The sequence below is a fragment of the Centroberyx affinis genome, unplaced genomic scaffold, assembly GCF_046629955.1.
Source record: "Centroberyx affinis isolate AG114_WGS23_722 - 3 ecotype Tasmania unplaced genomic scaffold, CSIRO-AGI_Caff_v1 ptg000183l_1, whole genome shotgun sequence".
NCBI lineage: Eukaryota > Metazoa > Chordata > Actinopteri > Beryciformes > Berycidae > Centroberyx > Centroberyx affinis.
The window spans coordinates 31,099-43,188 of NW_027278879.1; the positions used below are offsets into that span (position 1 = coordinate 31,099).

General features: G+C 45.9%; 1 protein-coding gene across 1 annotated transcript; it reads right to left on the minus strand.

Moving 5' to 3' along the window:
• Positions 1-207: 207 nt before the first annotated feature.
• Positions 208-11,628, minus strand: ror1 (receptor tyrosine kinase-like orphan receptor 1). Its single transcript, XM_071535971.1, has 9 exons — positions 11,605-11,628; positions 11,299-11,506; positions 9,224-9,541; positions 8,159-8,404; positions 7,498-7,712; positions 3,480-3,659; positions 2,875-3,102; positions 1,914-2,278; positions 208-907 (listed from the first exon to the last, which is right to left on the minus strand). Exons 1-9 carry the CDS (start codon positions 11,626-11,628, stop codon positions 208-210), a joined length of 2,484 nt encoding a protein of 827 aa, XP_071392072.1.
• Positions 11,629-12,090: the final 462 nt, after the last annotated feature.

The following is a 12,090-nucleotide window of genomic DNA, read 5'->3' on the forward strand; positions in this document are numbered from 1 at the left end:
TAAGGCATTAAAAAAGTCAAATAGCTGTGTGTATAGAGCGTGGCAGTGTTTCTTACACTATGGGTTGGGACCCAAACTGGCTCGCAGGCCTGTTTCTGGCGGGTCTCCATATGACCAGAGTAGAAATATGTTTTTTTATTACACTGGATCCCTGGGTGAGAGACTAGATTTCTCAAATGTGGGTCCCGAGCAGAGAGAGTTTTCTATCTACAGGTCTGCGGTGATGACCGAGTCGTTGTACATCAGTATGTTGGATTCAGCGGCCAGCAGCGACGCCGTCTGCGACGCATGGTCCAGCCCCACGCCCTTCTGGCATACTTGTCCGTACACCTGAATCGGCCCTCCCATCCCACCCGGCACCACGCAGTGGGACAGCAGCGGCGTGTTGGCGTCGTGGTTGGAGCCCGTGGTGGAGGGCACGCCGCTGACGTGGCCCGTGCTGGTCGAGCCGCTGGCGCTGCTGGGCGAGCGGCTCTTGGGAGGCGGGAGGTGGTGCTGGACGACCCGGGTCGGGGGCGCCTGGGGAGGGAAGTGGGCTGGGAAAGCCGCGTAGCCCGGCGGGATGGGGTAGCCGTTGACGGGGATGAACCGCTGGTGGGTCTGGGGCACGGCCACGGGCGTCCAGGCCGGGATCTGAGCCATTTGGCCCGGCGAGGCGAGGCCCTGGGCCGGGTAGAGGTACCCGGCGGCCGCGGCTGCGGCGGCGTAGCGCGGGTTGCTCAGGTTGCTGACAGGGCTGGCGCTGAGCGAGGTGGTCTGGGTGGTGGCGTTGCCCCCGCCGGAGGGTGTGCTGGAGCTGGCGTGGGACGACAGACCCTCCCAGGCTCGCAGGCGGCCGTGGATGTCCTTGAAGCGTGGTCGGCGGGCCGGGCCCTCCTGCCAGCACTCAGTCATCAGGCCGTACACCCTGAGGGACGACAGAGGGAGTTTGGGTCAGATCTAAGGCTGGCTGTCGTCAGAATTTCTTCAATAGCTATACAGATTTTAACGTCCCCATGAACTGAACTCCCATTACTTTTACTTCCTGGAAAACAGAGTATCTTTAATGATGACCTCATGCTGCACCAGTAGGCATAAATAAAAATTCCAACCAATAAAACCATCACAGATTTTTTAACAATCCTGCCCCTCCCATCAAATAAAACTGCCTTTCTCTCCCTGACTGATATCCCATTGGTTTACACTTTTGAATGATCCCTCACTGTGTTATGTCCTGCCCCCAACATCCTGTTTCAACAGGAAATACATTAAATCAAGGAAGTAAAGATGCCATTTCATTGGGTCTTTAATACCTAAAAAAAAAAAAAAATCTTGGATATGACAAGCAAATTGCTTTTACAGATACAAGGGTGTGCTCAACTGATTGATAAACAAGTAGAAAATAAGAGATCCAACTGCTGTGAGCACGCCTGTCTCTCCATCTGCTTATGTGGTTGTGATGGCGGTGTACTGGTGCTGTGCTTGTTTTCTTTATTCTGTTTACTGTCAGTGGAAACTCTGGCACACAGATGTGTACATTTGTGGTTTTACTCATGATTACGTCTTGATTAAAAATGTCTCATAAGCCTTAGTAGGCTGGGCATCTGTTGATGCTAGATATCAAAAAAAGAAAGAGAAGGAGAGAAGTAAAATCGCTTTCATACTCTGTAGTGCTATAGTTTTTATAGATGAATTGTTTAGAAAATCAATTAATTCTATTGCCATCTGAATTTGTAATTGTATATGACAGAGCTAATCAGCAGGTTTGTTAATGTGTTTTACTGTGTATACATGTGTTTTTGCATGATTCTACTAGAAAACTGCTAGCGGACCTTTTCTTTATATAGTATATCTTGAATAAATGTGGGCAAAGATACATGTATTAGAAGCCTTACTTTCTCATATTCTACCTGACAAACTCTATTTGGGCGTACCTTGGCGGGCAGTCCTCGGGACAGGGCAGCAGCTGCCTCTTCCTCACCATCTCCATCACCTCCTGGTTGGAGAAGCCGTAGTAGGGCTGCAGGCCGTAGCTGAAGATCTCCCAAAGCACCACGCCGAACGACCAGATGTCCGAGTCTGTGGTGAACTTGCCGTAGGCGATGGCCTCGGGGGGCATCCAGCGGATGGGCAGCAGGGATTTGGGCTGGACGCGGTAGTAGTCCGAGGAGTAGATCTCCCTGGAGAGGCCCAGGTCCGAGATCTTGACGTGGAGCTGCTCGCCCACTAGAATGTTCCGAGCCGCGAGGTCCTTGTGGATGTAGAAGTGGCTGGCCAGGTACTCCATCCCAGCAGCCACCTGGGTTAGATTAGATGAATTTAGGTTAGGTTTTTAAGGATTAACTAGCTGTGGACTTCTACTACTAGACAGCAAGGAGTGAAAGGAGAGAAGGGAGATGACGTGACCAAGTTGTGATCTTGATCTGAATCAACACTGTGCTCTAGTTCACTGAACTACCGCCAACCACCATTCATCAACATTTCCTGTCCTTATGTATCACTATTTCCACTCACTATTTTAATAGGCAGGAACTTTCCAGCATTGTTCTTTGCAAAGCAATGCAATGCTTTGCAAGTGGTTTTTGAAAAAGTTTAAATTGTTGTTGAGGTCATTGGAAGACTGTAATGTCCTCAATGAGGCAATTCATTTTGCAGCTAGTGGGAACTGGGATGCTGCATAATTATCCACACTTGCCAGGATTTAAATGGGGCTGATGTAAATGGTGTGAGGATGGCTGCCAAATCAAGATGCTGGGTTAAATCCATAATACTTGGGTTCAATTCTTGGTCCAAAGTTCTTGGTCTACCCAAAATGACAGAAAACCTTGGAATCCACTACTTTCATTATAAAATGACATATGAAGTTTAAAGATCTAAACTGCTATTAAGTCCCACCTGTATGGCCATGTGTAGGAAGTCTCCGTGGTCCAGGCTGGACTTCACCGTGCCGTCCTCGTCGCTGCTGCAGCCCACGTCGGAGTGCGGCGAGCGCATGATGAGGAACTCGTGGAGGTCGCCTTGAGGCAGAAACTCAAAGAGCATGCAGACGGGCTGCTCCTGGGTCACCACGCCCAGCAGGCACACCACGTTAGGGTGGTGCAGCTCCGCCAGCACCGAGGCCTCCTGGGTTGGGAATCAGAAGGCATTTGTGAAATCCAAATACAAGGTTAGTATATTCATTGGAGAGGAAAGACCTAAAGGTTGACAGTACAGGTACTTTACATTTGGCTTTAGAGCTGCTACAGGCTCATTTCTTCACTTTTGAGATAATGCTAGTTGCCTATCACTCAACATGGTGTATGCTAAAGTGTTAGCATGGAGCACTGGAGCAAATGATCTATCAGGGACAGATGGATGATTTTGCTGTCTATGTTCTAATCATTTAATGGGTAATTTTACCAACTGGCAAATCTTCTAAAAACTTGGTGTAAAATTGCAACACGGAGATTAAAGAGATTTACAAGATTGTTGATGATAGGGAGAACTGATAAAGTCTGTACCTGCTGGAAGTCACCCCACTGCTGGGCACTGGAGAAATCTTTCAGGGTCTTAATGGCGACCAGTTGTGCCTGGTCCATGCCTGGCAGGTACAGGTGGCCCTTGTAGATCTTCCCCAAGCCGCACTCCCCAAGCTCCTCCATGAAACGCACCGCCGACAGGGGAAGCTCTTTGGCCTTACTCTGCACAGAGGACAAGGGAGGGAGGGGAAGGAAGGAAGAAGAGGAGGGAGAGCGAGGGAGTAGACAAATATGGAGGAAGACAGACAGACGAAGGGAGACAGAGAAAGATAATTAGATCATTATTTTCTTTGTTGGGTCAATACTCATACATTTATCATAATTATCCTTGTATGGAAAAGTGAAATACGGACATGAAGTTTACATTGGTGCCGCTTCTAATTCGATGCAGGCGAACTGCCTAATATAACAGCAAGCGTTTGAGTTTGTGCGAATGTGTCAGCATGTGTGTGTGTGTCGGAGAGAGAAAAAAACTATAGCCTGGAGAGTTGATAATTATCATAATCAGGCTGAATCCATTACATCAGCTCCCCAGCTTAGCTCCTAAATAAATCCTGTTAAACCTTTGGAAAGCAAATTGGGAAAATCTCCCACACCCACTCCTCCAATCTGGCAACATGTTCACAACTCAAACACCGATTAACTGACAAGTAAGTACCGTTTTGAAAAACTAATTATTTCTCTTGCTATTACAAATGCAGAATCAGAGAAGGCTGTAGAAATAACATCAAAGGTGTTTAACATTCATCTGGAGACTGCACTGTGACAGCAAGAGAGGCAGTAAATAGTCCTTTCTGCTTACTGAGGAGGTTTGTTTGTATAGCTAAATCCAATTGGACTGAGCTGAACTGCTGGGTTATGAGAGGGCCGGGCAGCAATTTTTCATAATTCACTTGGGCTTGATCAAATCTAGCTCTCACTGTGAGGACTGTTATGAGCTACTTTGTGGCTTGACAGTGATGAAGGAGATTAGAGGGAGTGAGAAAAAGGGAGAGACAGCATTTTATCTAGTCATGATTTTCATATACTATACTAAATGTCAGACATACATGGTTCAAACGGCAATGGGGAAAAAAAATCTGGCGTTTATTCTCACTTCTTGAAAAGTTGGTTTTGTGAGGTTTTCCCAGCACACTGACAATATGTAAGTTTCAAGTCAGACTAAAAGCCAGATACTCAGATAAACAGAAAAAATAGGGTTTTTTGCTTAAAGTAAAAGTTTACACCATTTAAAAGCTGAACATTTTTCATGACCCCAGTGCAACCAATTCAAAACCAATGTACCACTTTAAAATTACATCTCAAAACCGCTGTTTTGAGATGTACAACTGATGTTGGAAAGTCCATGACTAAAGTAAAACAAACCAAAACAAAAATAAATAGAAAATACACTACAAAGGGTTTAGCCCTCTGCCTCTCTGTCTGGGGGGTGAAGGGGATGTTGGGAATATTGGATCATGCTCTTTAGAGCTCTCCGTCCCATAGCGTCTGGTATTGTTGTTTGTCTTTCGTGACTTCAGCTAACCTCTCTCCTTTCATATCCAAGAGCTGTCCAGGTGATCCCAGAGGACGGGGGTATTCTCTTTGCAGTATCTGTGTGTGTGTGTGTGTGAGTGAGTGAGAGAGACTAGGTGTGCGCGTGGGTGTACTTGGGAGAAGATAAAAGGTGAGGAGGAGAGAAGAAGAAGAGGAGGAAGGTTGGCAGAGATTCTGACATTCCAGGAACTTCTAGATGAATAATGAAATTCCTGAGCGAGCAGGAGAGGGAGAGAGAGAGAGAGAGTGAGAGAGAGAGAGAGAGAGAGAGAGAGGCCTGTACGGGCACTGAAGTGGGTGGCGGGGGTTTTTAGCCGTGTGTGTGTGTGTGTGTGTGTGTGGTGGAGGGGAGCGTGGGGTGTTGCTGATGTTATGAAAGCGGCAGATGTTTTTAGTTATGGGTTTGTTTCCCCCTTCCTCCCTCGCTCCCCACACCCAAACCCTCAGATCCTCCTCACACCACCGCAGGTTGTGTGTGTGTGTGTGTGTGCGTGTATGTGTGTCTAAACGGATTGTCATAGCCAATGACCCCTGGGTGACCCTGGAGCAAAGCCTGCTGGGTAGCAGTGCCATAGGCAAAGTCATGCACAGGAGGAATAGAGAAGAGAGAGTGTGGACTTGGTAAAAATATATGTGAAGATAATTGAGGTTTTACTCCTGAGACACTTCAAAAAAGGCTTTTAAATGGGGAGAAATCGCATGTAAATCCTCACATCTTTTTTCAAATAGGCTTGTAATTTATTCAACTACCACTCAACTACCATACAGGTACTGGAAAACAGAGGTGAGGGCTACGCTTCTGTGAAAGCTTCCTTCAAGCATCCTTCAAATAAAACACGATGCGGTCCTTTATGTGCGAACCATATTTCACGACCCTGTTATCCCCAAAAGCCATTCAAAATCCACTGCGTAATTCCAAAAATGCATGGCTGTCTGTTTCTCTGAATTCCTGACTCTTTGATACAAGGTCGTCACCTGACAGCAGCGAGGAGAGACTCAGTTAAAGATTCGCTCCCTACCGAAGAACAAAATAAACCAGAGATATTAATGACTTCTGACGACTTCTGAGGCATTTCGCGGTTCCGCCTACAGCTGTTGGTTGTAACATTACAGACGTCACCTTGAGCATCAGGCTCTGGGTTTGAGCAGACACACTGTCTAGATATACCCCCCCCCCCACCCTCTCGCAAACTATGCAGGGAAAGATAAACAGACATGATATGACTGAATATGCAACCTTGAAAGAAATACGATACAGATCCTAATGTGAGCTATGTGTTGGCTGGCAGAGCAGGGCTTCGACGATCTCCATTACAAAGAGCTTCTGTGACGGATAGAGGGAGGCAGGGGAGAGGCAGGATGGAGGGATGGAAGGAGAGAAAGAGGAAAGACGGATGGAGTGAGAGTGCGGTGGAAGGAGACGGAGAGAGTGTGAGAGAGGGATGTGGAAAGAGAGACAAGGAGGGGGAGAGAGAGAGAGAGATGTCTAGTGGGAGAGAAGGAGAGAAATAAACAGAGAGAGAGAGAGAGAAAGAGCTGCAGCTGAACATTCCTGGACCTGCTGGGCTCTGATGATAGAGATCTGAGGCTTTGCCAGGAACAGGTCACTCACACACACACACACATACACACACACTCAAATGCAAATAGTATATGTAAAAAACACACTCAATTAATCTCTCCACTCCCTCTCTCTCACTCACACACACCCATATATGCATGTACACACCCAAATGCAAATGTTATATGTAAAAAAAACACTAATTTCATGTCTTGCTCTCTCATAGACACACTTACTCCACACACACACACACACACACACACAACCCAGTGACCCGAGCGTGCTGTGACCTAGCCCAGTTGACACACAGAGGGCTGTGCCAGTGTTTTGACTCCCTCTGCAGTCTGCTATTATGACTGAGAAAGACAAACACAGCAAAAGAGCGCTCATTTAGATTCACCACAGGACGGTCCACAAAGCTCAGTGTGTGTGTGTGTGTGTGTGAGTAAGTGTTTAGTAGTATTGGGGATGTGAGCTGTTCTGTAAGAAGGGAGTGCAGGAATGAGACAATGGCAGTCAGTTCAGATGATGTCTGTTTGGATTATTGGCTCCATATGTTCAGGGAGAGAGAGAGAGAGAGAGAGAGAGAGAGAGAGAGATGCACCATGGTGGACTTAAAAAATATATTGCACCGCATCCAAAAATGACTGTGGCATCTTCATAATCCATCTTTAAGTGTGTATGGTAGACTGTAGTCCAGTATACTGGGAGCAGAGATCTATGCATTAGTTGTTGATTGTTTCATTATTTTATATGTGTGTATGTGCATAAACCTTAATGTATCCAGGGATCCAGCTGAGCAGTTATTTTCTAGCAACAGCCTGCTTCACACTCACACCTGGGAGAGCGTTCCTCATGCACTTTCCCCACCAATATATCTGTGTGCCGGTCTCTATAGCTCACCTTAGGCTTGTATGCGGTGGTGAGCATGGACATCTCGACGTTCTGTCCGCGGACCGGTTTGGGCTGGCGCGGGGCGGGGGGCCTGGAGGACTTCTGGTTGTTGCGGCACACGCAGATGAAGAAGAAGAGCAAGGCGATGGCTAGTGGGATGGCTACGCTGGGAACCAGGATGTACAAGATCTCCATGCTGCCGCCACTAGACTTATCCTTAGGGTCTGGATGGATGGAGAGAGAAAAATGATGTCAGATATATAGAAAGTTGAGTTGTTCCATGGTCTCCATGGCTTTATAGAGTGGCCACCCAAAGAATAAAAAAATAAATAAAACACAACCTGCAAATCTTTCAGTTGGATTTTCAATGAAGGACATTATCATAAAACACATTTTGAACATTTTTAGATGAAATTTTGATGTAAATACAGGGGGCATTTAACATTTGAAAGGGCCATGCTATCAGGAGATGTTGTAAAACTATTACGCATAATGTATCAAAACTCACTCTCATTATTCTGAGCTTCAGTTGAAAAAGAAATACATTTTTTAACGCTGTTATGGAAACCAACCAGCCAGCTGCAAATCCACCACAGATGATCGTGTTACAGAGAGCATCACAAACGTTGCATCCACCTGCTCCAGTCCTAAACACGCTGTATTCTCTCACCACAGATGGGGATGTCGCAGAGCTCCATGCGGACGCCCTCGTCCAGCGTGAAGCACCAGGGGCCGTCGAGCTTGTTTCCTGGGTTGCGGCAGTACGAGTGTCCCCCGTTCAGCTCTGGGTAGCGGACGGCCAGGTAGCTGTGGCTGTGGGGATACTGGGAGTTCCACGGCTGACACTGCCGCCCCGACTTGGTCATGCTGACCGTCCCGCGGTAGTCTGCCCCGGTGCTGTTGAAACACTTGTGGTCTGCGGAGAGTGGGGGGGGTGAGATGAAATGAGAGATATGAGATGAAACTTGAATGGTCCCTGCAGGGAAATTGCATTGTTGCAGCAGCAGAATCAAAGTAAAAGACTAGATATGGACAGCAAAAAAACAGCAAGGAGGATGTAGATAGCGATGAAGTAAATACAGGTAATACAATAAATAAAGGTAAAGAACATAAGCAGCATCCTGAACTTGCTACTGAGTATTTTACACATACAAGGCTCTTTGCAGTTTAATTACAAGTTTTCAGTCCAAGGGAAGAGAATAAGTGCAGGGTGTGCAAAAGCAAATGTGCATCATTAACTGTCCAGAGTCACAGATGTGGGTGTTGTTATGAGGGTAAACGCATTTGTATTGGTGTTATGTAAGGGATAATGTACAGTCAGCCAGTCATTATTGCAAAATAAGCTTCGCTTCAGGTCCTGCATTACCAATTATGACCGGCTGACTGTACATTATCGTGCTTATTACATGGCAACTTACCAAAGGCACTAATCATTTGACACAAAATATTGATTTATAATGAGCTTCCATCAAAAAAAAAAAAAAAAAAGTCCCAGCAGAACTGCAACCATAGCAATATAAAACAGCGGTCTGTTAAATGAAACAGCAGTCTGTTCGTCAGGAAAAAAAAACAGACCGCGTTCACTGGCCAATCAGAATTGAGTATTCAGTGTAGCCCATTACAAATAGCTGTGTTAGATTTGCTAGTGGGTTTGGCCGTGGGGACGCCTGTCCTCAGACAATAATATATCTGACTAACTGTAATAAGTTACTGCATCAGCAGGAGAATGTCTTACTCTTGTTAATGGGCTCGGCCATGGGGATGCCTATCCTCAGACAGTTGGCGGCCTCGGGGCTGTCGGAGGCAGCCAGGTCCTCGCAGTTTGGCAGCTTCAGCCTCTTCAGGATGATGGGGTTCGAGCGGGCGATGATGTACTCCGTCTTACACAGGTCGTTCTCCAGGATCTCGCACTCGTCCTTACACAGATCCCGCGGCTTGTCGCTCCCCGAGCTGCGGTCGCAGGTGGGGAAGGCGAAGTGGCAGAGGGAAGGGATGGCGAACTGGGAGCAGCGGTCGGACAAGTGGTTGGACGTCCCGATCATGGTGAAGGCCGCTGGGAACGGAGGAGGGGAGTGCGGTATTAGGACGGATAGAAAAAAACAATCCCTCTGAATCATGGTAATCTATAGCACGACCAAGATGGCTCTAAAAGAGTGTTTTATAATGGAGGTCCAAAGTCTGGCGTCCACATGATTAGCAAGTTTTCATTTTTGTTTAACAGACGCCTAATTGCATGAAAAACCTGATTGAGTATTTCTGAGTTGTTTCTGTATTGAGTGATTAAAACATCCATCAAAAATTACCTCCATGAAACATGAAAGGGCAAAAGTCTCCAGACGTCAGGAGGCAATCTTGTGCTCATGTTGCTTATATATGTGACCGTCTTAAAATCATTTATTACAACACGATAAATACACAGTCTTATTTCCGTTGCGCCCTTTGAGCATCTACACACATGTAGGATCAAAGAGGGAGACTGTAAATGAATGCTATAGCTTTTCGATGCATGATTCATAGCCGTACTGTACACTTATTGCAAACATATGCTTTTCTGTGGCTGTGATTATGAAGAAGGAAGCTCAGCGGAGGAGCGGAGGGGAACAGGAGAGGCGATTAGAAAGTGGATCAGTGGTAAGTTTAGTTGGCAATTATCCACATGCCGCTTGTATAGACCAATAGATCAATAAGGGTGACATTCAATTTTGCGATGGTGAATGCGATTACTGAATATGAATGCTCTGGTTGTCAACTGTATGATTTACAGTCATGCTGCAGGCTTATTACGACTGTATTCCGCCATATATCTCAATTATCACTTCCCCTTGATGTCCCAGATTACATGCTGGGTTCGTGCCTCTTTGTCCCTGAATTGGCCGCTGGTTTAGAAGTGCGGCTCAGGAGAAAGGCTGACAGCTGCGCGGATGTAATCAAAACCACCGGCATTAAAGCACCTTATAAGCACATGTGCAGGCAAACAAAACCCCAGAAGCAGATACACAGACACAGACATGTATCACTGAAAAAGATAAAGACAGTATATGGGCCATGTGCGCTCCAAACGGAGTAGTAATCTCACTGTACTTCCTTTGACCTCTCTAAGCCATGTCCTGGATATTAATAAACATTTACCTTCGTTATAGTCCTCAGCTGCAGAATGTTCACTGATTTAGGGAATACAGCCTTACAAAGATGCTCTATCAGCCTAGAGAGCGGCTGCTGGAGACAGATGCGAGCAGTGTTTTGCTTTTCGAGACAAAATTGCCTGTGATGTCGGCTTCGGTGAACTAGTGAACTCGCTGCAGGAAAACAGGCTGTCAGCTTTTCCTGTCAGACAAGAGATGCCTGCGAGGGAACCGCTGGCTTTTACGAAACCCCAATGTTATGCTCTGTTGCCTTGGCTACATTCAACATGAACGTATGAAATTAAAAATGAATGTATGATTGTGGTTTAACTGAGATCAAATCATCACCAAAACCTCTGTGCGTGTGTGTGCGAGTAAATGTGTGACAGTTCTATTCTTCTACTATATTCTTACTATTATGCAAGTATACCAGTACTATACACCTCAAACCACATACCCAAATGACAAAAAATATACATTTCACATATACATATACATATGTTAAGAGATATGATGGGAAATGCAACTGCATCTAGCAAGGAAAACGTATTTTGAATGAATGTCAACGAATGTGAATTTTTTTGACAATTTCCTCCTTCATTTTAAATCTCTGAACGCATTCAAGTATATGAGAAATGTATTTTATTTTGCAGAGAGGGACCTAAAATGTGTTGTTTCTCTCTCTCACCTGTGATCTGGGTCTCGATCTCGCCCTGCATCTGCAGCGAGTCGACGAAGATGCTGCGGTTGCCGATGAAGCGGGCGCAGGCGATCCCCCTGTACGGCTGGCAGAAGCCCTCTTCATCAAAATCATCCCTGAAAGAAAGAAAGAGCGAGAGAGGAGGAGGAGGAGGATGAGGGGGGGGAGACAGAGAGAGTGACAGAGAGAGAGAAAGCTGTGAATTTAAAGTTTGTTTAAAGTTTTCTGCACCATATTAATTAATCTAAAACTGTTTGCCTTAATGTTTAGATGGGCTTTATATTACAGCTGTACTCTCAGGCCCAAACTAGAATTCATACTGTTGCACACGAAGTGAGAAACAGAGAAAAGGCATAAAATGTTGTAATACACAAAACGGCCACTAGAGGTCAGTCTATGTTAGAATATCGCACTAAAACAACTAGTTGCACTGCTTTGGAAGAGAAGGCTGTTTCTTATTGGTGTTCCTAAAACAAGAGGTTTCCCGTTGCTTGGCTGAGGATAAGTCATGTCCTAGTCACAGGCACAGATCTAAAACACACACTGACACACACACACACACACACACATACATCCCAGTCCTCAGCGCAGATGTAAACCGCGTTAAGAATTAATGTTTGGCCGTTTGACTTTATTCCTGTTTATGGCAGAGGGATGTCATCATGAGCCATAATCTGAAACATATGGAGGGGGAGAGAGAGAGAGAGAGAGAGACCCTCACTTGTTTGTTGTGTGTGACACATTTGAGGATTCGTGATCCAAAACTTTTTCACAACAGTA

Coding starts and splice junctions, on each gene's coding strand:
- ror1 (XM_071535971.1), bottom strand. CDS start 11,628: ATGAATTCTAGTTTGGGCCTGAGA. Junction 9,542..11,298: donor GATCGAGACCCAGATCACAG/GTGAGAGAGAGA, acceptor CTCCGTTCCCAG/CGGCCTTCACCATGATCGGG. Junction 8,405..9,223: donor GGCCGAGCCCATTAACAAGA/GTAAGACATTCT, acceptor CACTCTCCGCAG/ACCACAAGTGTTTCAACAGC.